The sequence below is a fragment of the Elgaria multicarinata genome, chromosome 2 (assembly GCF_023053635.1).
Source record: "Elgaria multicarinata webbii isolate HBS135686 ecotype San Diego chromosome 2, rElgMul1.1.pri, whole genome shotgun sequence".
Taxonomy (NCBI): Eukaryota; Metazoa; Chordata; class Lepidosauria; order Squamata; family Anguidae; genus Elgaria; species Elgaria multicarinata.
Window position 1 is genome coordinate 73,396,578 of NC_086172.1, and position 26,610 is coordinate 73,423,187.

The window sequence follows — 26,610 nt, forward strand, 5'->3', positions numbered from 1 at the left end:
GGCGGTATAGAAATGTAATAAATAAATAAATAAATAAATAAATAAATAAATAAAATAAGCAGGCCATGAGAACAAGAGCACACCACACCCCCGCTCTGTTGTTTTACTTCTGCACCTCCTTTACAAAGATATACTGCTCTTGAATGTGGATGGTCCATTGAGCTAGCATGGCTAATAGCCTTTGATAGACCTAACCTGCACAAAACTCTATGGTTACTGGCATTGCCACACCTTCATGAAAGTAGTTTGAGAAGGTCTATAATTGTGGCATGGATTGTAAACTGGGCATAAAGGAGCTAGAATGCTTGTCTGCAAATCCTGCTTCACCATGTGCTGAACTCCACATGGATCCCCTCGACTCATATTCTTGGCATGTCAGTTTGCTGGAGCAAATGGGACCTGAACTAAACATTGGTCCAAAAATGGTTTCATGCCCCAGCTGTGAGCTGGCATTCTTTCCCAGGCTTCTGGAGCGGGATTCCTCACATCAACAGTCAAACAGTGACCTCCAGTGCAAAAAAGGCATGGTTCACTCCAGGAATTTTGATGTGATTATTAGCAGTGCAAAGGAACCTGGCGATGAGTTGCATGGGTTGAGTTGCAGTCTTAGACCCCTGTGCACATCAGCCACATCCCCTTGCCAGCATCAGTCTGAAGGGGGCCCTAACATGCATGAATGTATGTGCATAAGGCTCCCTCCATAAGATGCAGATCTTGATTGACCAGAGAAATGCCAATAGGGTATTGGCATCTATGGGGCAGGGCTAGCCTGCCCATGCATGAGAACCCCTTCCCATATTCACACTGAATACCCTCTACAACTCCCATGCCTGGCTGGGGCATGCTGGGAGCTGAAGACCTTCCCCCCCCATCTAAACATGTCTAGGATCGCACCTTTAGGGAGCAATCCTATGGTCCCTAGACAGCATCGGGTGGGGGGGGGGTATGGGATATTTCAGAATCTTGGATCCAAGCATGGAGACAATGCTCTGATCCTGGACAGGAGTATCTGTGCTCCAAGCCCAGAGCAAAAAAACTCCACCAGCTGCCTCTCTGAGGTCAGGGACACAACCTTGGAGAGAGGGTAAAGGGTGGGTGAGAACGGGAGGAGACTGGAAAGTCTAGGATATGAGCTATCCTGAGGCCTCTCTAACCTCCTTCCCCCGCCCCCGAAGTGCCCCAGCTAGATGGGCAAAAAAAGCTGTCCAGCGAAAATGCAGAGTGGGAAGACAGGGAGGTGAAGCTTGCCTCTGCCACATGTCCTATTCTGCAGTGGATCATTGTAAGCCTCTGTGTTTGGATTGCCCAGGGTGAAAGTAGTAGGACTGATCTCTTAATGGGTAAAAGATAGACAGTGGGAAGAAGTCTTGCTTGGGATGAGCTTGACATTGTCCCCATTCAGAAGACACCTTAAACCATGGCTTTAACCACGGTGAATAAGGCAAAAAGCTGTGGTTACAGCTGTGGTTTACGGTGTCTCCTGAACACAGCCTGGCTTTCTGGCTTAACCACCATGATTAAAGGCATGGTTTAAGGTGTCTTCAGAATAGGGCCATTGTGTACATGTCTTGTTTATTGGTTGTCTGAAGCTGCACATAAAGAAGGATGAAAAAGAGTCCCTATTAGGCTTTGCTGAATCTCAGCATCTTCATATACCTATACTACAGACTTAAAACTGGTTTAAAAAATAGTCTCACACTCTTCCCAGAGAACTCTGGGAATTCCAGTGAAGTCTTCTGGCACCCCAAAGAATAACAGATTTATTGTAACATAAGCTTTCGTTAGTCCTTAAAGTGGCAAAGGCTCTTTTTGTTTTGGCTGGGACACTGGAAGTTGATACCTCAGTAATCAGGTTCCGAGGGCAGTGGATCTCCAGATCTTTTTGCCTACAATTCCCATCAGCTTTAGGCAGCATAGCCAGTGGTAAAGGATCATGGGAGTTGTAGGCCAAAACATCCGTAGGGCCAAAAGTTGGCCACCCCCATCTTCGGAAGAAGGGGTTAGGAATCTGTAATGGAAATCTCAGCATTCTCACCAAACGACCACTTCCAGGATTCTTTGGGGAAGCCATGATGGTTTGGATTCTAAACAGATACGCTTTATGTATTGAAAGAGGAACTGGAAAGAAAGTGAGATTCGGAGAAGAACAGAATTTGCAACAGCCTGATTAAGCTGGCTTTTGGTCATAAGAGGAGCCAAGGTGGATCAGGCTAAAGGTCTATCTAGTCCTCAGAGATCTTTGGCTATTGGGCAGTATAGAAATGTAATGTAATACATACATACATACATACATACATACAATAGTCCATCATCCTATTTTTTCACAGTGGCCAAAGGGTGGCCAGTCACATGCATTGCCAAAACAGAGGGCAAAAGAGGGCTCAGAGTTGCACAAAATGCCACCTGCTAATTTATATGCATAGAAGCAAAGGTAGAAAGAATAACTACAATTCAAATAGAAATACAGTTATTTCACCACAGTGGGGGAAGACTGAGCAGGTGAACCGTGTGCTTGCTCAGTTTGCTCCTCAGGTGCTAAATGCTGATGAGCGACTTCAAGGCCCCATCTGATGTTTCTTAATCCCAGAGATGGACCGGACAGCACTTCAAACAGAGGACTGTGCCCTGTCAAGTACGACATATGGCCATTCTACACGCTGGCTATGGGAAGCTCACAAGCAGGACATGGGCACAATAGCCCTCACCCACCATGGTTCCCCAGTCGCTGGTGTTCAGAGGCATGCTGCCTCTGCTCCTGAAGGTAGTATTCCGCATGACCATCATGACTACTAGCCATTGCCTTACACGTCAATGTTAGACCGGGAAGCATGTGCATTTTTAGTTGCTGTTGTTGGGTGTGTCCATATACACCTGGTCTGTTGTGTATGATGTTAATCCCAATATCAATGTTGATCTTTCTTTTGGATCCTGCTGCAGTAAGGCAGTGCTCTGCCTCACACATGCCAATGGGGCCAGAGAGAGAAAAATTGACTATTGATAAGCAATGTCATTTTATGCTGATCTCGGAATGCATTCTGATCAGGCACTGATTTTAAAACAGGAAGAAAACAGGTGGTTGCCTTAGCCGCAGATTGGTTCAACTGGGCAGGATCTACACTACTGCTTTATAACAGTTTATAATGGTTTTGACAACTGTTTTGGGCCCAGGACACATTACATATACCGTTTTCAAAGTGTTATATCCTGCTTACTGTAGATCTGGCCCTGGCCAGGTACCATCCTTGGTGGTCTCAATCTGAAACCACCCCCCATAAGATAACTAGCTTAACGGCCCTCTTTTATAGTCAGCACAAGCTCGAAAGGTGGGGTAGGGACTCCCAACATTAAGGCTGCCTAGAGCTGGAGGAATGGAGAACTGGAATTTTGAAGGGCAGAGGTCTCCCCTGCTTTCCTCTCCCTGCACAGAAGCTTGGTGGGATTATGCAGGGATCATGTGTCCTCGGCTAGAATGCAGAGGAGCGGGTTGCATCCGGTGGAGCATACACACTCGGCCTGGACCGTGTTACTGATACTGCATTGCGCTGCTACCTGATCCCCCAGCTGGTTCTTGAGCCTCACTCAAACAGCCTGAACCCGAGCTGCCTTTCCAGCTGGGCTTTGCGCTACACTGACTTGATGCAACCAGGATCCACCACCTACATGAACTACACACATCAATGTATCTAAACAATCCGTCCCCTGGCTCTCATTGGTTAACCTCCAGGTCCTATTCTTCCACCTATGAAGTTCAGGCTGGGGAGGAAAAAGAATGATAGGGGACACCTACAGTGGCTTTGAGGTGTATGTGTGTAAAGGCAGCACACATTGTATGACTAGACTTTGGAGATAAGTAACAGGGGAATGTGATCTCCATCACCTCCATTGTGAGCTTCCAGAGGTATTTGGTTGGCCACTATAAGAGCAGAGATGGGGAATGTGTAGCCCTGCAGATGTTCTGGCTTACAACTCCCATGATCCCTTACCTTTGGCTATGCTGGCTAGGGCTGATAAGAGTTCCAATCCAACAACATCTGGAAGGCCACACATTCCTTGCCAGTGCTGCTACTGAATTATGGCAGATTCTTTGGTCTACATGCCACTCCAGAATATGTTTAGATGTGGAGCTTTAAATGTTGTAATAAACAAATAAAAAATAAAATATATCAGGGGCAGGCAACCCCGCACCCTCCAGAAGTTTTGGAAGATAACTCACATCAACTCCAGGCCATGTTGCCAATGGTCGGGGACTGTGGGAGCCTATAGGCTAAAATATCTGGAACTGGTCTAAATCTATCAAGACAGTTCTGATGGGGAGGGACCATCACTCAAAACTGGGGCTTCGAATGCAGAAGGCTCAGTCCCTGGCAAAGGCAGGAATCGGTAGCAGGTGATGGAATAAAATATCTGTCTGTGCCCCTGGAAAGCCACTGCGTCAGAGTAGGCACTGGGTCTGCTGGACAAAGGCAATTTCTTAGGTTTTAAAAACAGGTCTTGACTCAGGCTTCCCAATAGCAGCTCTTTAGGATTTATATCCACCTAGGAAAACCATACGCATGCTGCCATGTTTGACAAGCATGAATGCATCTATTTTGCCATGGATACATACGTTGGTGAGGGTGTTGTCACTTTCTGACATATGCACACCTGACAAGAGAAGCCCATGTGCCCTACGTGGTGAAGAAGATATGATTCCTTTCTTTATTTGCATTTAGAAGCCATTAGCCTCAACCAGGTCATGCCAGATTTCCAATTGTAGGCTAAACTACACACCATGTTAAATGCATAGCATGTAACTGATCCTAGCTGGTTAATTTAGGGCTTTTATACACAAGCAATTTATTGCATGCTCATGACTGGTCACTCATGGAAGTTATAGTGGGTCCTTCACACAACCTCTTAAACTCCAGGATGACTCCTGCGCTTTCCTCCCTTTATCCTGCTTTCAAAAAGATTGGAGATAATGCAAAAATGGTCATTAGTCCATCTATCTGCTGTGTAAAAAGCCAGTTTAGTGCTATAATGACAACACCATCTAGTGGTTGTAAATTGAAACACACAGAAACATATAGAACTTGTCAAGGGAGGACTTTCCTTGATTCGAACCACGTGTCTGCCATTTAAAGAGGCCCATTGTAATATTGCAAAGAAACTGAAAGGAGAAAGATCCAGTAAGGGTGGAGGTTTTGTTTTTTTTTTTGCTTAATGTAGAGTAACTCTTACTTTACTGTAAACATATAAGCCCACAATCACTGTGTGTGGGATAGGGTGTGTGTTAAACTTCCCACTAAATCACAGTTCCCCTACCACAATAAGGGGGCTAAAGAAAAAACTCTATTGGTGTCAATAGAGATTTCTTTCTTTCTTTAGCCCCTGCCCATGGGGAGGATTTAGGGGAGATGGGGATGTGTGGGAAGGTTTAACTCCACCCCCCCACACACAGTGGTCCTGATCTGGATCAGGGCTCCAAACATGTACATTAAAGTAAGAATTAGCTACACACTACACATTTAATGTTATATGGCAGCCTTTGCCAACCTGGTGCCCTCCAACTGTTTTGGACTACAACTCCCAACAGTCCCAGCCAGCATGGCCAATGGTCAGGGATGGTGGGGGTTGAAGTCCCAAATATCTGGAGGGTGTCAAGTTGGGGAAGGCTGCCAGTATGGTGAAAGGCCCTTTTCCCAATACACATGTCAAATTCATTTAAACAACAATTTACCTGAGAGGAGAGACTTAAAAAAACACAAAAACTTTTATCCTTGAGTTAACTGGAAAGCCGAATGAGTGACAGAATTGGCGATGCCATTCGATGCCAAGAAAGGGAGCCTTCACGGCTAGGTCATAACACCTCCGAACAAAAGGCCTCATTCTAGAAAGCCTGGCAAGTGAGACAAACCCTTAACGGCAAGCAAAGGATGAATCAAGGATCCCTGTTGCCATGAGCTGGAGAAGGCGGAGGCCGTATGGATAGTTGCGGGAGGTTGAACGTGGATAAGATGGAACATGATGAACCATCACGTCGCTTGGGATCCACACCCTGATGATGTCAGTGCCTCTGCATTTCCAAGCTCGCAATGCCAAGAGTGGATTCTCTGCCAAGCCGTCACTCATGATGCCAGAGAATGAGCTATGGTCAAGTCCCAGGGACTTTTGCCTTCTTAGCAAGGGCAGTAGCTCATCTACCCAAAGAGTTGGGTAACGTGCTGGATGCCAGTCATATTTCCACTTATTCAAAAGTTTGGTTGTAACCCTCATAGGAGCATGTGAAGCAGACAGCATAGGGATTGGGATGGTAGGTCATGGAGTTGGCTTGGAAGTTGGTAGGCCAAATGGTGCCCTGGGTATGCACACCAGCTTTAATTCTGTATCTCAGTCCTGAAGGAAGAGATCACGTTGCAATGTATTTTCCATTGCACTCTCCTCTTTGAAACAGGTGTGGAGGTTGGGGAGGTGTCTTTGAAACCAATGGGAGGGAATTGATCTCTACCAGCTTCAGAGCTGGCATTGATGAGGAACTGCTGGCTGGGTGGGGGCAGGAGAGCTGAGGGTCCTTCCCCACCACCTCTGACAGTAACCAACATCAGAGGTTTCCACAGGGCCTGGAGTGGACATCTGACACTGGAGGGAGAGATCTGAAAACCCCATGGCCCCTGGGACACGCCCCAGCCCCGCAGGGATTTTAGGATTACAGCCTTAGTGAGCTTCAAATATTGGCAGTTTGTGAACACTAAAGGAGATGAATATTCACAGATGCTCAAAGTTGTTTTAGAAGTATGAATGAGAGGTAAAAGTAAATTAAAGAGATAAAGTGGTAGAAGACGAGTTGAGATGTCTTCTTCAGGAGGGAACAATCTTATCTGTCATAGCTCTTGTTGGCCCAATTGGTATTAGGTAGAAAAGCATAACTAAACCTATTGGGTTTCTCTCAAGATCAGGCACCCACCCACTAATAATACCATACTGGTCTGATGGATTTTAAGATGCTTTTTATCTTGGAATTTCAGCTGGTGGAAGTGAACAGCTCCACTTTTCATTCAAATATTGCTGTTCCTTTTCCAGCCAGGTGATCCAGTAGCATAGTAAAGCTGGTACATCTTTGGGAGGTGGGGTGACTGGAAGACTAATTTCCATGGTGAATGAAGAAAAAACCCCCAAACAAAACAACAACTAACAGTTTTAGCCTTGAAATAAAGATAGCCGTTTTTCAATGCTAACTAGCACTCATGTCAAAATGTACACTATTGGTACACTATTGGTGGTGGAGCTCTGAGCACATCTACTGGGCAAGCCAGCCTGTGGAGAAGAGCATAATACAACAAAGTCTGCCTATTTGCCTAAAGAGCTGTGTAGTATAGTGGTTGGAGTGTTGGACTGGGACTCAAGAGATCTGGGTTCTAGTTCCCATTCAGCCATGAAGTTCACTGTGTGACTTTGAGTCAGTCACAGACTCTCAGCCCAAACTACCTCACGAGGATAAAAATGGAGAGGAGGAGAGCTATGTAAGCTGCCCTGGGTTCCTTGCAAGGGGGGGGGAAAGGGCAGGTAACTCGTGGCCCTCCAGATGTTGTTGGACTACAACTCTTGTCACAGCTGTTGGCCATGCGCCCCACCTGTGACTTAAAGCGTGTAGCTTTTTTTAATTGAATGGGGTGGTGGCATGAAGAGAAACGGCCTTGTCCAATGCTGAGCTGAAAAGAAAAAAAATCAGTCCTAATGAGAATTATTTTTCTGAGCAGTTGCTAATCCCGCTAGAGATTCAGTGTTGAAATTAAGCTATTTTCAGAATTTGTTGAGGTCCGTAATCTTGCATTGTGCAGCTCTGGTAACTCTCACAATCATGGCCGCTTGTTGCTGAATTTAATTTAATCCCCCCCCCCCTAGAATTGGCAGCAGCTGCTTGCCGAGATTGCATCACGCCGCCACCCCGACACGGACGTCTCTCCACGCTGCCCTGATAGTGCAAGACAGCTCACATTGCCCTCATCTTCTCCTCAGCCCACCTTCTTTGTTACAGGAATCGCCTCAGCTTGTCAACCTCTGTCTAGCCTTGAAGTGGGCATTCCAGGGCGTGGGACCCCCCTTCAAAATGCTGACCACCTGGCTAAGAGTGGCTCCTGGGGCGGAGGGCAGGTAGACACGCAAGTTTAGAACCAGCTCCGAGGTGTGGTAACCGGAGAGGGATCTTTTGCTTCTAAGACTGTAGCTTGGGCTCCCAGCCCTGTGGGTGGTGAGTGAAAGCTGTTATCGGCAGACAGCTGTTTGGTGCCCAGCTAGAAGGGGTGGGGGGAGGGAAGCGGGTAGGGGGATTAATCACAGTTCAGTTCCTAGAGGTCAAGTGTCTGTGTAACCAACTGCACCGCCGCTAATGCCTTTTAGGCCCCTCCCTGGTCAGAAAGGCCACAGACAGGATGATCTAGGGAGATACCGAGTCTGTCTTGAGAAAGTTGATCTCTTGGTCAGTGGAGAAGCAGAAAGGGGATAAAAGCAAAATGCCTCTGCTTGTTCTCCTGGTATGCTTTGCACTGAGGATCTGCTATGCTGATTCACCACCACCACTTATTTCTATCCTGCTTTTCTCCCGAATGGAAGCCCAAAACAGCTTCAGAGTAACTCTTCCCCACATGCTCCAGGGGAGGCAACAATGCACAGCCTGCATCAATCCAGGGTAGGATGGGAGCCAATTGTGAATCACCCGCCCCCTCCCAAGAAGAAATGTATCATAAAAAAAAGAGGATAAAGAAGACAGTGATTTACATTAAATTTCCATGTTCCAATTGATTGGTATTGATGCAGATTTAGAAACGTTTATGATAATTTTAAGAAAGAGCATCTCAGCATAGCATGGAAGGCTGTGAATTAGGTGACCTGTGTGCTTGCATATTCAGCTAGCTGTCCAGGAGATAAATGTTAATGGGCAATTGTTCCGATGGTTCACTGTTTCTAAATACTGGTATTGCACAAGACAGCTTTTCAAGTAGAGGGCGTCTTGAAACAGAGGACAGTCCTCTGGCAGTCCTTCAAATAGAAGACTGTCCTCTTTAAGAGAGGACACTTGGCCACCCTAGCAAGTCACAGGTAAGGTTGCCACGTCCCCCTCCTAACAGAAGCACTGTTCATTTAGTAGGTGCCTGACAGGTATAAATTCAACAGGTGCAGTCTCACTCTCCCCTCCCCTCCCCCAAGTATGGGGAAATCATGTAACTATTGGATTTCTGTTAAAGGTGCAGAACCCTGTGCTAGGGAACAAAAAGTGGAAACTGATGGTGTTCATGGGATCAGCACAGTCCACATGAGAAGGAGATACGATTGTGTATCTACCTTCTTCACCAGCCAGCAGTGAATTCTGCACTTTGGGTTTTGTGCTACTGAAGTGACAATCAGAGAGAAGGTGAAATTCCCCTGCCTGGTCTGGAAGATTCTAAGACCTTTAGGGTTGCCAACTTTTTCACAGCCCTGTACAGCTGTGCCTTTAACAGCAGCTTGATCCACAGGAATTCACAGTGGACAATGCCATGGACACCTTTTTCCACAACATGTTCAGACCTGGCTGCTGTTCAAGGCAGGGAAAGGTTGGCAACATTGCCTTTGCTTGCACTTAAGTCATCAGAGAACAAACAAAAGAGGCAATATAAAAATACTTCTCAACACGTGAAACAGAAAAAGAAGAAAAAGGGAAAAGAAGAAAAAGGATGAGGAAGAAGAAAAGTCATAGAATCATAGAATAGCAGAGTTGGAAGGGGCCTACAAGGCCATCAAGTCCAACCCCTTGCTCAATGTAGGAATCCACCCTAAAGCATCCCTGACAGATGGTTGTCCAGCTGCCTCTTGAAGGCCTCTAGTGTGGGAGAGGCCACAACCTCACCAGGCAACTGATTCCATTGTAGTACTGGTCTAACAGTCAGGAAGTTTTTCCTGATGTCCAGCTGGAATCTGGCTTCCTTTAACTTGAGCCCGTTATTTCGGGCTCAAGTTAAAGTTAAGTTAAGTCGCCATGGGGTGGGCGAGAAGAATGAACTGAAAATGTACAAAACCAGGCACTGGCTTGGGGATCTGTAATACATTGAAGTAGAGATTTAGGTTTGCCATCTCTGAAACCAGAATCTAAAGCAGGGACGGTTGCTCTATCCTTTTCCTGGCAATGTCCATGAAGCAAAATGCTACTGGAATCGCAGAACTGGAAAAGACCCATTGGGTCGTTGTCCTCCCCTAGCCTTCCCCAACCTGGTGCCTTCCAGATGTGTTGTACTACAACTCCAATCACTTAATGATTGGGGAGGGTGGAAGTTGTAGTCCAACACATCTGGACGGTGCCAGGTTGGGAGAAGCCTGCTTTATCCCAAGGACAGAATATTGCACACCTAAAGCATCCTCCTTGGGTACCTAGTTAATTGCTTCTTGGAAACCTCCAACCTGTAAGTTTCCACAGCTCCTCTAAGCAGTTTCTTTCATCACAACTATCCTTAAAGTTGGGAAATGAATCAAAATGTTTACCCAAATCTGCCCTTTTTTAAAAAAACAACAACCCATCAACAACAGAACATAGCACAAAATTATATTTGTATAGGAAAAAGTAAAGAACTGAAAATTGCAAACATGGAATGCACAAGTAAAAGGGAATATATCCTCTTGTAATAACCATCCATGGGAACCAGGATGAGGCCAGAGAGAAAGGGCATCCTCAAACGAGCATTTTATTGCACGTTCGTTGCTGGGCACTCACAGGTTTTCGCGGGTCCTATTCACGCCATTGTCTGCGTCACGCGTGCCTCTCACCCCCTCTAGCCTTCATCATGCGACAAAAAACAAAACAAAAACAAGCTTCAAAGGAGGAAGTAATGAGGGACAAACATGCTGCTGCGCATCCCTCATGAATAATAAAAAAAATTAAAATCCTGCGCCCCATAGCCATCTGCCTAGCCCCACCCACTTCTACCGATACGCACGCAGGAGCACAGGAACGGGGCACATGTGCTCCAGCAACAGCACTCCTCTAATTGTGGTACAGATCAGTTGCGTGTGCACCATGAGGGGCGATTGCGGAAGGGAGCATGCCTCTGCCTTTGCAAAAGGGCTGAAGGTGCAGATTAGCCCTTAGGCTAGATGGGCACTACTGCTTTATTGAAGTGCACTTATAACTGTTGGGCCACAATCCACATTCCATATATCGCTTTCATAGGGCGTCATCTGACGAATGTTTGATTGTACGCTCGTTACTGGGCACTCGTAGATTTTCACGGGTCCTATTCACGATGTCATCTGTGCGCCTCCTGCCCCTTCTTCCCTTCTTTGCATGACAAAAAAAGACTCCGGTAAAACTGAATTACTTTTGAGATGGAACTTGCCGCTATCTCCTGCTGCATTCAGGAGAAGCAGCGTGATCAAAACGGCCCACTGAATGGACCACGGGCACGTTGTTTACTTCCTCTTTCAAAACAGGAAGTAATGAGGGACAAACACGCAGGTGGAGAAGCGACAGTAAGCAAACACGCTTTCCCCCCATGTGATGATGCTCATAGTGTTATTTCTGGTTTTTATTCCATATTTGTAAAGATTTATTTATTTATTTATTTTATTTATTTCATTTTTATACCGCCCAATAGCTGAAGCTCTCTGGGCGGTTCACAAAAATTAAAACCATGAAGAGCATAATAAAACAACCAACAATTTAAAAACACAAATACAAAATACAGTATAAAAAGCACGACCAGGATAAAACCACACAGCAAAAATTGCTATAGGTTAAAATATGAGATTAAAACAGCAGAGTTTAAATCTAAGTTAAATTAGGTGTTAAAATACTGAGAAAATAAAAAAGATCTTCAGCCGGCAACAAAAGGAAAACAATGTAGGCGCCAAGCGAGCCTCTCTGGGGAGCTCGTTCCGCAGCCAGGGTGCCACAGCGGAGAAAGCCCTCCTCCTAGTAGCCACCTGCCTCACTTCCTTAGGCAGGGGCTCACAGAGAAGGACCCCTGTGGATGATCTTAAGGTCTGGGCAGGCACATTTGGGAGGAGGCGTTGACACAAGTTGTAGATCTGGCATTGCAGTAAAAGTTGTACTTTTCTTTTACATTATTTTTTTTTAAAGACAGGTTGCATTAATTTTTTGGGTCGTGTTTGGGGAGTAAAATGTGATGACCACTTCTGTTGCTTTGGTAAAAACTCCTGTCTTGACCAGAAAAAGCTGCTTTTAAAACACCCATTCCTGCTTGGGCTGCTCTCCTGATAACCTCCACCTAGAGTTTCTTTGCGACTTTTGAGCTGCAAAGACAGCCTGGCTGTCTCCCTCAGCAACCATACAACTAAAACAAATCAAGCAGACAGACTGGGATCCCAACATAACTGCATCTCAAACACACATGTTTTCTGAGCTCCTTCCACCCATGTTTTGAAATGGCTTCTCAGCACTCAGCAGGATCGGTCCCCCAAGGCAGCTGCTCAGAAGATTGTACACCTGGTGACTTAGGGAAACCCATTCATATTGTTATTTGCTCTGTCTGTTGACACAATGTCTTTCTGTCCCTCGGTTGTGGCTGAAAGGGGGGTGGATTTCAACGAGATCCCTGAAAGGCAGAATGCTTGGAAAGGTGTGGGGGGTGGAGGAACTGAGTGATGGATAGGTGGGTCCTTGAAACAGTTACCTCCTTAGAAAGCATGGCCTGGTCTCAAGGGAATGGCAGAGGCATCCTTCTTTCCTTAATTTCTACTGAGCTGAAGAATTGTCTTTATTTGTGGGGGTGGGATGGGGAGGGGTAGAGGTGACTGGATAGGAGGGAGACAAGGTTTATAAGCCACCAATTCAATCAGAAATTGCGAGGCCTAAAAGCATTACTTGATTAATCATTACAATTAACCTATCAATGGCTCAGTGGCATTTCATTAAAAATATGGGTCAGATTTGCCAGAGCTGACCATATGGTCATTCTTACCCCCTAGGGTGTACATGGCAAGAATTGTTATATACTGAATCTTTTAATGATAGTTTCCCTGGGGGAAACGTTTCCCAACATTTTGGAGCTCTGCTCCCCCCGCCCCCCTCATCTTTAAACTACCTTCTGAGCCCTCCAATCAAGCACCATTCAGCAGTTCCATGGGTGAATCTACCCCACCCAGCCACCCCCACATCAGACATGCAGCTCACTGCTGCTTTCAAGGACTTGGGAATTGAGGGCATTCATCCAACATGGGCAAAAGAAGAGGAATAGAACAGACCATGGCAGCACATCCCATCCTAAAACAAAAACTTCTTAGAACAATGCAAAAGGTCCTCAGGTTATACCTGGTACAAGATCCTCTTCTTCCAGGGAGCTTTGTATCCCACCCTCCAAGGGATGGGGACCACCCCATTATTTTAGAGCATCATCAGACAGGGGGAAAAATCATGTTTCCTTACCATTGCTTCCCCCTTCTATCCCACAATACTTCCTCTTTCTTCACACGGGGAAGAAAGAGGAAGTAAGCAATGACCACGTGGCCCATTCAGTGGCCATTTTTATCGCACCACCTTTCCTGCACACAGCAAGAAACGGTGGCACATTTCATTTCAAAAAAACAAAAATTAAAATCAGATTTACCGGAGTCTATTTTGTGACAAGAAGGCCAGGAATGGGAGTCACATGGGAAGCAGACAAAAGGACCTGCGAACATCTGTAAGTGGGCAGTAATGTGTGCGCGATAAAATGCTTGTCTGATGAGACTCTTAGAAACTAAAGTGTAAAGCAGCCTTACACCCTCCAGATCTTTGGGACAACAACTCCCATCAGCCCCAGCCAATGTGACTATTGCTCAGGGATGACGGGAGCTCTAGTTTAGAGTATCATGCTGGGCAAGGCTGCCATAGAGTATTGCGTCAATATCTGCTGTTCCTAACCAAGTTCCTCTATTGGGCATCCCTGCAAGCCAGACTAGGCCCACGGGCCAGAGGTTGCCTTCCCCTGCTCTGTAAGCATCCAGAAAATGGCCACACTTAAAAGCAGGATAAAGGGCTAAAAGTCCCATGGGTTTGACCCAATAAGGACAACCCCCAAAATATCTTGGATGGAAGCAGCAAGGTTTCTGGAGAGTGGTAGATAGCAGCTCGCTGGAGGAAGAGGATCCTGTCCCAGGATCAATTGTGTTCTCTCGAGTGTGTTAATTGATAGAGAACAACATCCAAACCCACTTTAAATACATAATTGATCAGTGACTGAAGAGAACAGTTGTGGCACTTTCCAGTTTAAACTTGTGTATGGCTTGTGTTGGTGATTAGAAAAATCAAAGGGAGCAGAAACTCTGAATTATATGAGCATCTACAAATGTTCACCAAATAAATAGTTTTTCACAGAACCTGTTTCCCGCCCCACCTCTGAACTCTTCCGCTCTGGCTCTGTTCAAATAAGGCTGACAAAGGCATAAAAGGGCTCTTGAATATTTGGTCCTGGGAGGTTTCACACATGGGTGCCACATTTTAAGGATGCAGAAGAGGAACGAACACAAAGTGGGTAAGGATAAGTGTTGTGTCATCCCTCTGATCCTCTCTTACAGCTGAAGAAAGCTTCTCAATTTTAACAGCTACATAGCAGGCACAACACAGCTTCTGCTTTCCTCATGGTTGGACCTCTATTTATATACGTACCAGTTGTATCCCACTTTTACCAATGGCCTCTGTTCCAAGGAACTGACCCCAAATCCTTACCTAGTTAGGGGCCAAACTAGACATAATGTGGGTGATCTACAATTAGAATCTTCTGCAGTTTAAGAAAAACTAGTTCCTTGAATTAGGTTGGGGCTGCAGTGCTGGGGAGGGGCAACCTAACCCTCCCCTATACTGTTTTCTCAATTAAATCCTCCCCCACCATCAACAAAGTGTCTGTTTGCCAGATGGAGGAAGATTTACAGGAACCCATCTGATATCTTTAAGTGTTCCCCCACTGGGCAAATAGGAACTTCAGGGTGAGGCTTTTGTAATTGGGAAAATAGCATGAGGGGAAAGGATGGGCTACTAGTCCTGATGCCTCTATGCTACTGCCAATATCAGTGGTAGTATGCTTATATGCACTAATTGCTGGGGAACATGGGTGGGAGGGTGCTGTTGCAGTCATGTCCTGTTTGTGGCCAACCAGCTGTCAACAGGAAACCCACAAGCAGGACATGAGTGCAACTGCGCCCTCCCACCCATGTTCCCCAGCAACCTTTCCAGGACAGAGGATCAGTGGGCATCTACTTCCAGATCTGCATTTACTTGTTATTACATAACACCACCTTCTCTGCATACTGCCTTTATAGCATCCTAAACCAGGGTGCTCACTGTCCAGGGGTGGGGGAAAGATGGGAAGAAACTAGCCTGGCCTACACTTCAATAGAGTTTTGAGCTGCAGAGATCAGCAGCTGGAACTTATCAGTACTTGGGGCTAACATTTATATTTTATATATAAAATCACAGAACTATGGGGCTGACAGTGTCCGATTATGCTAAAGCTCTGTGCTAATACAGAATCCCACTTAACCAAACATCCAGATCGACCCCAAACGGAAAAAAACCCCCCACTACACCCTGAGATCGCTCAGAGGACCACAAGCTGCCAAAATGTCAGAGATGCCTGGATCACAAGGAATTTTAGGAGGGGAAATGCAGATGGATCTTGCAAGAAGGGAGGATGATCTGAAAAAAATGCAAACCCAAGGATAATCCGGTGATCAAAAGAACAAACAGTATCGGAGTGGGAAGGGTTCATGTATAGGCAAAGTTGCCCACCCAACTTTTCAGTGTTGGTAGCCTTGCATTAACTTGTTGGCAGCCTTGCATTAACTCAGTGTGCAGAGGCTAATACTATAAGGGTGTAATCCTATGTGTGTTTAAACAGAAAATAAGTCCTACATTAGGGTGACCATATGAAAAGGAGGACAGGGCTCCTGTATCTTTAACAGTAATGTAGAAAAGGGAATTTCAGCAGGTGTCAATTGAAGTGGGTGAACTTCCCTCTTCATCACAACAGTTAAAGCTACACCAGCTATAGTAGAGTGACCAGATACAAAAGAGGGCAGAGCTTCTGCAGCTTTAACTGTTGTGATGAAGAGAGAATTTCACCCTCTTCAATTGATACCTGCTGAAATTCGCTTTTCTACATTACTGTTAAAGGTACAGGAGCCCTGTCCTCCTTTTCATATGGTCACCCTATCCTACATTCCCCATCAAGCATGGCTGGCTGGGGAATGCTGGGAGTTGTAGGCCTTTTTTCTGCCTAAACATGCGTAGCAATTGTGCCTTATTAGAGTGTTCTCTCTTAACAACGTTGTCAGGGGCTGATGTGATTTGGAGTCCAGTAACATCTAGAGAGCCACAACATCTGGAAGGGGCAGTGGCTCAGTGGTAGAGCATCTGCTTTGCCTGCAGGAGGTCCCCGGTTTGATCCTCGACATCTTTAGGTAGAGCTAGGAAAGAATCCTGCCTGAAACCCTGGAGAGCCACTGCCAGTCAGTGTCAACAACACTGCGGTAGATGGGCCAAGAGTTGCGGCCCTCTTCTGTGTGACAACCATTTAGGTACTTGAAGAATGTTATCCTATCTTCCCCTGTCCCCCAGTCTTCCTTTCTCAAGGTTAAACATACCCAGTTCCTTCAATCTTTCTTTGTAGGACTTGGATCATTCTCGTTGCCCTTCCGTTGCAGCCTTCTACTGAGTCACACCAAGGGTCCATCTAGCCCAGTATTGTCAACACTGACTGGCAGCAGCTCTCCAGGGTTTCAGGCAGGAGTTTTCCCAGCCCTACCTGGAGATGTCAGGGATTGAACCTGGGACCTTCTGCATGCAAAGCAGGTGATCTAACACTGAACCAGAAGCCCTCCTCTGCTCCCAATCTGCACACTTTCATTGAATGTCTGGACAGGGACGCCATACATAGAGCTGCATGTATGGGCTGCCCTATTTATGCATTCAAACAATGCATGCAAAAGTGTGGGGTGGTGCCTGTCAGTCCACCCAGCCCAATGCGCATTCACACTGCATGCCTAAAGGAGCAGTAGCAGCAGCACGATGGAAAAGGACTCAAGTGTTGAGCAAGCAAGCCGTGGGGAATCGACTTATGTACATCTATGGGAGAAGCGGGCTTCTCATAAAATTCTCAGTCATGCTCAGAAACAATGGGGACCAGCAAACCAAACACACATAACAGTCAACTTGAACATTATATTGTACTGGGCATTATGTATAAGCAGGGCCTGATCTGGCCCATACAAAATAGACATATGGAGGGGAGTGAGAGCATGCCTGCCCTCTGGCACACTTACCCTGCCTCCAATGTCCACTTCACAGTGTAATGTTAGAACGAAAGGTGACATCAAGGACAGGTGAGGGGGCCCCACCCCAGCACAGACTCACTGGCAACAGCCCCCTGGAGCTGATCCTTCTCCTCACCTTTGCAATTTGCTTGTTCTTCTGCCTCTCACTCTGGCCCAGAAAATGGTGGTGATAAGAAGGAGGAGCAGGAGATGCCACTGCCTGCTTGCTCACTGGCTCTCTGCATGTCAAGCAAGCAAGTGGCAGCAATGATGAGAAAGAGGGCGGCGATGGCGGCAGGACCCAGTAACCCCCCCTATGGGGGGGGGACCGGAGCTCCGATCCGGATCCGGAGCTCAGAGCGGAGCGGAGTGGGCACAGGCGGAGTGGGGGCGGGGCGGAGCGGGCCGATCCGAAAATGGCGGATCTTAAAGTGAAGCGGAGTGGGGGGTCCGTGCACACCCCTAGTAAAATCCAACCCATATAAACTTGTCAATGGGAATGTCTGGGCTTATATGGCGAGACACTGCCAGATTAGGCAATACTGGGCTAGACAGACAAATACTCTTAACTTGATGCCCAACTTTGGATGTTCCTCTCTTTCACTCCCTCCTCTTTTTTTTCCAAACCTGAGGGTTTTATTTTGTATTTGTTTGGCTCCCTTCAGTTCCTTAAATCCATTCCTTCTCTAAAATCCAAGTGCCATCTTTCCCCTCAAGAACCCATACTGTCTTTCCACAAAATAAGAGAAACTCAGTGTTAGTGCTTGGGTCTGTTGGATTAAATGTCTCCCTCCCCCTTCCCCTATCTTAGAATATATATGAAGAATGGAGTTTTTCCAGTTTCTGAGAAAGCCACAGGCCTGTTGCTACTAGCCTTGGCTTTAACGTCTCAAGGAGTTTTGAAGTCGTCTTGGCTTCATGCGGCGAGAGAAAGAGAACAGTTCACCGAGAGCCGCCAGTTACGCCCTGGATGAACAGCACATTCTAGCAATTGCAGAGAGCACACAGCTTGCTGCTGCCATGACCCTTGACCCAACCCTCACCCTGCCTAACCCCAGTTCACCCAGAGCCCCCTCCTCCCTTTCTAACTGTGCACCTGCCCCTCTTTATATCCCAGACACTCCATTGCAGCTGTTGTGTGTCTGTTCTACCCAGCCCCATGTTAAATTCATTTGAGCAGAGAGTGTGAGGGGAACTATGTCAAAGGAAGGGTAAAATATTAAATCCACCACTAGCTGGAGGAAACTTAAGCTCCGGTCACTGCTTCTCCCCTGTCTTGTGTAAGCTGAGACAGCAAAAACATTATTATTACTTCTTTTCTTTTCTTTCTCTCTCTCTTTTTTTTTAAAAAAAGCTAGCTCCAAGACTCCCTCCTTCCTAGCAACAGTTATTATTGGCTTATGGTCTCATAAAGAAGGCTACCAGCGATTTATTCTCTGTTTTGTTGGGGGGGGGGAGTTGCAAGAAAAAAAAGGAGCATGATGGGAGAGAGGAAAAGAGAACTTTGGGGCAACAGTTGTTTTCTAGGAACTTGCTTCTTCTGTAAGTGGGGATTTGGGAAGAGTAAGAACCTTACATTTGTCTGCCATTGCTGCAATCCCAGGCTGTCCCAAGACATTTTTCCACCTGAGGTGAAGGACAAAATGGCGTCCTCCCTCCCCACATTGCACATACAAAAGCCGACTGGACTGGCAGATGAATTTTATTTCAACAATTGTGTTCTACTCCACTGCAACTAAGAGCAGCAGGCTTGTTTAGGGGGCATAGGGCAGGCTGTGTAGCACACACACCACTATGTCCTCCAACACTCTGTTACCCTTCCCTATTTCCTAGCATTTGCTGCCTAAGGCAGCCACCTCATTCTGCTTCATGTTAGGGCCATTCCAAGTTGAGACAGACCATTGGCCCATTGGCCCTGATACAGGCCGCAGGAAGATTTCCAAGGGTATCAAAAGGAGTCTTTTCAACCCTGCTGTCTGAAATAGGCTGGCAAGTTGCAAAAGAGGACAAGTCTCCTGTGCCTGTAACAGTTGTGTCGAACAAGGTTAGGCAGAGAAGTAGATCTCCAGATGTTCTGGACTTCAACTTCCAGCATCGTTGACTTTGGGCCATACAGGCAGAGGCTTCTGGAAGTTGAAGTCCCAACGATATGGAGATCTACCTTTGGCGCACCCCTGGGAATTCCAGCAGGTGCAGTTTAGTGTGACAAATGCAGGAGCCAGGTCCTCTTAAAAGTGCAGGAGTGCTATCTCCTCTTTTGCATCTTCCTGCCCTAGCCTGAAATCCTTCTTGGGTGGAAATGCAGAGAACCAAACCAGGGACCATGTACATGCAAAGCAGGGGCTGTCCCATAGAAACATGGGCCAACACCCTCTTAATGTGCACCAGCATGCTAAAAATGTCATGTGCAAGGGAAGCCGATGCTGGCTCTTGCTTCAGGCATAGGATTGGGCTATTTATTTCCTCTCCTCGGAGAATATGATGGAGAACTGCTGGTGTGATATGGTGAAGCAAGGCTGAACAGTAGAAAAAGCAATCACTTTTTAAATATATATAACCAGTATCATAAAATGATACCCTTTCATTTTTTCATAGCTACATCAACGTGCCTCAAGAAAGCAGCAGGGCCAAAGCCTACAATCCCAACTAGAACTGATTTGCATTTGCAGAACAACTGGTTTAGTCTAAGAATAAATAGCATAAATAATAAATAATCTCTCTTCTGTTTTGGTAGGTGGATTAATTGGCCTTGTGAAAAAACGAATCCACATTGATTGGTTGTCATTCCCCAAACTAGCCATGCAAATGTCCAGTTGCCTGTTCACCCCAGGTGACTAGCATATTTCCTGGTGCTCATGAAGGCTGTTTACTCGCATCTATTTCCCAAAATCTCACCTTTAATTAAAAATAAAAACAGATATGTTCTAGACTTTTGCGGTTCCTAAGGAATCACTTTGATGTTACTATTACTACATCACACAAAAGTACACACACAGACTTCCTTCAGGCAATGTTTCTACAGTGCTGCATATGGCCACTAGGAGATGCTTCTGCAGCAACTACATATATTACTAAGAAAACTTTCCTTGCACAAGGAAGATTGCAAGGGTGTGGGATGGTGCCTTAGAGCATCATCAGACTAGGGTGACCATATGGAAAGGAGGACAGGGCTCCTGTATCTTTAACAATTGTATTGGAAGAGGAATTTCAGAAGGAATTTCAGTCATTTGTATGCATGCAACATATGGTGAAATTCCCTCTTCATCGCAACAGTTAAAGCTGCAGGAGCCCTGCCCTCTTTTGTATTGGGTCACTCTACTATAGCTCCTGCAGCTTTAACTGTTGTGATGAAGAGGGAATTTCACCTGGTGCTGCATGTGACACCTCCTGAAATTCACTTTTCTATGCAACTGTTAAAAATACAGGAGCCCTGTCCTCCTTTCCATATGGTCACCCTACATCAGACAAGCATTTTAAAGTATGCTTGTTACTGGGCACGCATGGATTTTCGTGGGTCCCTCTCACGATGCCGTCTACCTACTGTGCACCTCCCGCTGGCTTCCTGCTCCTTTTGCCGCTTGTTTCATAGTAAAATAGTCCAAACAAAATGCGACTCTTCTGAGTTATAATGAAATTGGTCGTCATTGCCTGCCGTGTGCAGAGAAATTTTGCTATAAGATGCCCACTAGAGGGCGCTGTCCCACTACACTGAACAGGCTGTGTGGTTGCCCCTTGTTTCCCCTTTCTCTCCTGTGTGATTCTTCTCATTCCTATAGTGGAAGAGCAGCAGGAAGCAGGTGCGACGGTAAGTAAACACGATTTTCCCCCATCTGATGATCCCCTTACATTAACAACATATTCAGTAGAACCACATGGGGAAGCTCATTTGAAACTGTACCACTTCAAATGGCTGAATGCTCCCCCATCTTTAAAACTCCCAAGCCCATGAAAAGCTAGTATATCAGGGAGAAGGATTCTTGTTGAGTCTTCCTGTTGATCTGCTCATTTTGTATGTGCAGGGAGTGTTTGAAAAAGAACATCTGTGGAGAAGCATTCAGTCATGTGAACGTGCACACACATTCATTCTAACGTGGTGCAATTCCAGGGGGAAATGCCATGTGCTGCTTCTGCACATGTGTTTCCAAAAGGATTGGCTGTATCGAGACAATAGAAAAGAAGAAAGCTTATAGATTGGTCTGGGGTCCTACCATGGGAGCATAAGCAAATAAAAGAAATGAACAGGAAGTGAGAAAGTCAAACATCATGGGCAAGAAGGGTGTCTGTGACCCCCCAGATGTTGTTGGACTACAACTCCCTTCATCCCTCACCATTGGCCATGCTGGCTAGGGCTGATGAAAATTGAAGCCCAAGAACATCTGGAAGGACACATGTTCTCCACCAGGTAATAGCCAATTCAAACGAACAGAGGCTCCTACATTTTTTAAAAAAAAACTGGCCTTGGCCAATGTTTCCTTCTATCTGCACAGGAGTCATCATAGGCATAGTGACCAGCCCCTGCTTTAAGCATACCATTTCTTGTCAATCCCAGACTTCTGTAGCTCATCCTCAGCAGGAAACAGAGGAGGGGGTGGGGGGAGGATGCCCATGCTTCAAAATCAATAGGGACAGAAGAACTTTCCTGAGCAAAGAGGAATGCACCATTAATTTATTATTATTATATATATAGGCCTGACTTTTTCCCCTCTCTTCAGTTTCCAGCTCTGGGCCAATTTTGGTCATTGATAGACCACAGCCGGGGATTGGCTTCCTGAGCACTCGCTCCTTGGATTTCTGGCCAACCTGGCACAAGCCTTCAAGTTCAAGTCAAACTTCATTTTTTCCTCTTCACCAGTTGCTTAGAAACATGCCTATGAAAATATACTTCTCCGTTCTCACACTCTACTGTTCTGGTGCCAAGAGCTTTTATTTTCCCTATGCCTTGCCCTCGGAAATTCCTGATTTTTTTGGATTTTTTTAAAGTCTTGTAGGCATAAATTTATACCCGAGTCATTCATCTATTCCCCACACATTTCTGTCTCCTGGAAAGGTGACTTTGGTATTATTTTCAGAGACCACTTTGAACAAGACTGGATTACATTTTAACTGAGGAGCAAAACCGGGCTTCTCGAAATTCAATTGAAAGACTTGTGGGGAGGGAATGAGGGTGGGGAAAAAAGCAAATTCTGAAATGCTTTCTAGAATATTACAGCCCCATTAAAATGCTATGGCAACATTTGAAATATTGAACAGACACCTGATATTATCCACAGGTATCTGACCATTTCATCCTAGAGCTAAAGATACTGGCTAGTTATGTCAAGAGTTCCCAAATCATTTTACTAAGACAAACAACCAAATGAAGGGTTTTTTTGTTTTTGTTTTAAGAAGTATCCAGTTTCTGATCCTGAAGTCCTCAAGAATTGTTATACACCAAAGGTTGGTAGCCTAGTAACTCACAAGCTTCATGCAACCCAATAATAATTCCATGACCAACTGGGGAACTGCGATTCAGTGGTAGAGGGCCACCTGCTTTGCATGTAGAAGGTCCTAGGTCCAGTCCCCAATGAAAATTGGTACAAGGGCTGTATGGCCAAGAAAGAGATTTCACTTTTTGTTTCATCACTCTTTGGGTTTGCATGTTAGGCTACTGCTGATGAGGCTTCAGAAATTGGTCATTCTTGATATAGACCATTTTGAAGCACCTGCTCAACAGCTGGATCAGGAAGCGTGAGAGAAGGGGGAGGGGTGGGAAGGGAAAACGCGCAGGCGTCTTCAGACCAAATCGAAAAGTCAAACTGTTGCTGGTCTCCTCTGTCTGTAAGTGGCACTGTTGTAACTCCAAATGGTGCAGCTGAGTGCAATGCTTTGCAGGCTGCTGGATTTGCATTTAACTCTGTTCTTCATATTACTAACCAAACACACACAGATGCACACAGATATAGAAGTACCATAGATGATGTGCTGCAATAGGGATCTTTCACATTGTTTTAGCGTGAGCAGATTGTTACACAGTTTATTGGGTTCCAAGACAGGAAATCAAGTTACAGTATATCTCCCTCCCTCCCTCTCTCTCTCTCACGTAACAGAGCTGTTCCACCTTATGGAATGGTCCAGCCAAAGTCTTTGACTTTAGCCCCTTCCAAAAGCAGCACCTGAGTTTTTTTGCAAATTTGTTCTTTACTTAAAGAAACTTTCACTCTGCCAGATGAGATGACAACTGAACTGAGCCAATGCCTTCAAGCAAGGGCAGGAGGAGAAGGAGGAGGAGGGGAAGGGAATCATAAAAGCAGCAAGATTTATAGGGTGCTGGGAAGGAGAAGCTGTAGCTGCAAATCTTCCCTGTGTGGCTGCAGCAGGCACTCTGGCAGAAAGCAGATGCCTGTTTTTGCAGAAGGGGAGGGATGAGAAACAGTGGCTTTTGGAGAGAGCAGTGCAAGGTTCCCCTTTGCATCCAGGTATGGAGAAAAGAAGAAGAAAAAGTCCAAATGGAATACAGGATAGGAAATGTATTGGGTCAAGATTTGTTTTCCTCCCACCCCTAGAAAAGGCTTTGTTTCCAAATGTGTATTTATTTATTTATTTTTTAAAAGCATTATTTTATTCCACTTGCTCATTTCTCTGCCAAAGTTTCTTGGGCAACAAGGAGCTCTGAATGCATCAGAAGGAAAAGCCACTCTGAGGAGGATGACACAGGGTTGCCTTCACAGGTATGGAGGGCTGGACTGAATGAAACTCAACTGGGTATCTGCTTTCACCACCGAGATGCGAAGCATAAAAGGTTGGACAATAAAGGCCAAAGAAGATAGACTGCTACCAAACCTGACAATATAATGGAAGGGAAAAATTGGGAGGGTGAAAAGTCCAGGTGCTAGGTACCAAAGGCAACAGTGCAATTACTAAATGTACTGGCTGGACTTAATGTTTTTACTGCCACTTCCCCTGCTTAGATGGTACATTACTTCAAAATGTAGTAAGTCAGCCCTGTTTGCATTTGGAGACCATCCTGCTCCTTCTGCCACATGGGGCCCTGGACCTCTGCCCCCATGACCTGCCCCATTGGCACCATGGAGCAAAGGGGGGGGGGGTGGAAATGACTAGAAAGGTGGTGCAGTCAAGATAGTGCAGCAACAACCCAAGTGGCTGAGATGCAACAGGTGGTAAAGAGTGAGAAAGCAGGGTGTAATAAGGATGGGGAAAAGTTATGCAAAGAAAGGAAAATGGGAAAGGAAAATTTAGCTGCAGAGGAAGCAAAGGTAAGGGCAACAGCACTGAAGGAAAACCGTAACTATGCGATAGTGCAGAGGTTTATAAGGCCGGGCGGGGGTGCGTGTGTGTGTTTGTGATTGAAGAAGGCAAGAGAGATGCAGAGGAGGGATGACCCGGGCGTAATGGGATTGAAAAGGTGGCCTGATGGGATAGGTGGTGCCTCAAGGAGCTAGGCATGTTCAGAGGGCGCTGAGAGCCTAGCAGCCAAAGCGTGGGGATGTGCGGAAGGAAGAGCGCGGAGCAACATTGAGCGAGATACCCCCCTTGAACCCAAGCCAAGGCCCAGGGCAGGACTCACCATTCTTGGCTTGCTCCCTGTAGCTCTTCTCATTGAGGCAGGCGCCTCTGCCGTGGAGCAGGGCGTGCAAGGGCTTCTCCTCGCCTTGGCGCGGCAGGCAGCGCAAGCTTTGCGCGCACCGCTCCGTGTACACCCCGCACGACTGTCCTTCAGCCAGGGCGCACGTCATGCAGCATCCACAGCCGGGCTCCTTCACCAGCTCGCAGCCCACAGGGCTGGGGGGGCACATGGAGAGGGCTTTCTCGTCGCAAGATTCACAGTGCACAAAGGAACCCAAAGCACGCGAAAGCCCCAGGCACAGGGACAAGAGCAAAACCTGCGTCAGGAGCATCTTCAAGGCACTTGCAGCAGGCGCAGGGTCGTCGCAGGCAACCAATGCAGGATTGATTGTCTTTTTGAAGGATGAAAAAATATATTTTTAAAAAATCTCCTTCCTTAGATTCCAAAAGAGCTTTTCCACCTCAAAATGTTGTGTAAAAACAAAAGAAAGAAAGCAACATTAAACCAGGATGTCAAAATCTGCAGGCAGGTAATGGCAGTTGCCAGAATTAGAAATGCAACAGGTTGAAGATTGGGAGGAAAAAGTTGCTGGAAAACGGGTTTTTTTTTAAATAAAATAAAAGAGCAAGACTAGCTTTGGTGAGGCTGCACAAAGGTACAAAATAATCCACACGCCTCACTTTAAAAAAAGAAAAAGAAAAAAGCAGCGTCTGCCGGTGGCTGGGAAGGAGGCAGCAAAGAAGTGAACAGGCTTCTTTTCGACTGTCCTGATATTATCTGCAGCAAATTCAAACAGCAACGACAAAAAGTCTAGAGTAGCAGGGCTTTTGGTGGAGAAGCGATTTCGCTTGGGACTGGCTGCTGTAATGTACAGACATTGGATTTACCCTCCTCTTCCTAGACTGGGTGAAGAACAACAAAGAGATTTTGCTGTAAAGTTAGAGGGGTTTTCGTTGTTGTTTTTGGTTTTGGTTTTTTTTTTTTACAAAGTCGGCAGTAGAAAGACAGCGAAGGAGGAAAAGGAGGGGAAAGAAAGAGAGAGGGAGAGAAAGAAAAGTATTCCACTTTGTAGATCTCCCAACACTTTCCCCCTGGAGAAGTTTCTAAAGAGACTGAATTGTGCCGAGGAGGCATGTCTTTTAAATAGACTGCCCCTGGCTGCCTGCCAGCCCCTTGCTGCAATCTGAGATCCCAATGACACTTCAGCCTGAATGGGTGCCAGTAACCAGGGCAAGATCAGTGCACACTCCGAATGCGGGTGGGGGTGGGGGGTGGGCTGCGTGCGTGCGTGCGTGTGTGTGTGCGCAGCTTCTGACTTCTAGGCTTCTTGGCAAGGATCAACAACATTATCGTTAGCAGGGGTGCACACACGCACACACACACACACCACCCCAAAGGCATTCAGTTGCCTTCTTTATCCCGGACACAAGAAGGCATCATGCTTCCCTTCCCTTGAAACGGCAGGGGATATTTCAAAACACTCCAGAAGTCCGGTGGGTCATGTTTTTATTCGGTGCCCAAGGAGAGCAAACCCCACTGAATCCGACGGGGCATGGGTCCGAGTATAAGGACACAAAGGGATGGAGGGACATGTGGGGTTGTGAACTGAGCCCTGCTCCTGTGCCTTTAACAGCACCTCGTTGTACGGTTGCTGACACATGATCACGCTTCTCTCCGTGCTGCGGAAAGCTTTACCTGCTGATTTCTTCAGATGGAGATGCAGGGGGGAAAAAGGAACAGGAACCATTTTTTCAGGTCAGTTGGCAACACTAGCTACAAGAGGATAGCCTTGC

The 26,610-nt window shown here is 46.2% G+C and overlaps 1 protein-coding gene across 1 annotated transcript in view; it reads right to left on the reverse strand.

Moving 5' to 3' along the window:
• The window catches only part of IGFBP5 (insulin like growth factor binding protein 5), a 42,913-nt gene extending 17,689 nt beyond the window's left edge, over window positions 1-25,224 (reverse strand). Inside the window, exon 1 of the mRNA XM_063116707.1 lies at window positions 24,818-25,224. Within this exon, the coding sequence (XP_062972777.1) occupies window positions 24,818-25,148 (331 nt within the window). The 5' untranslated portion in view covers window positions 25,149-25,224. The remainder of the gene's footprint in view (window positions 1-24,817) is intronic.
• Window positions 25,225-26,610: the final 1,386 nt, after the last annotated feature.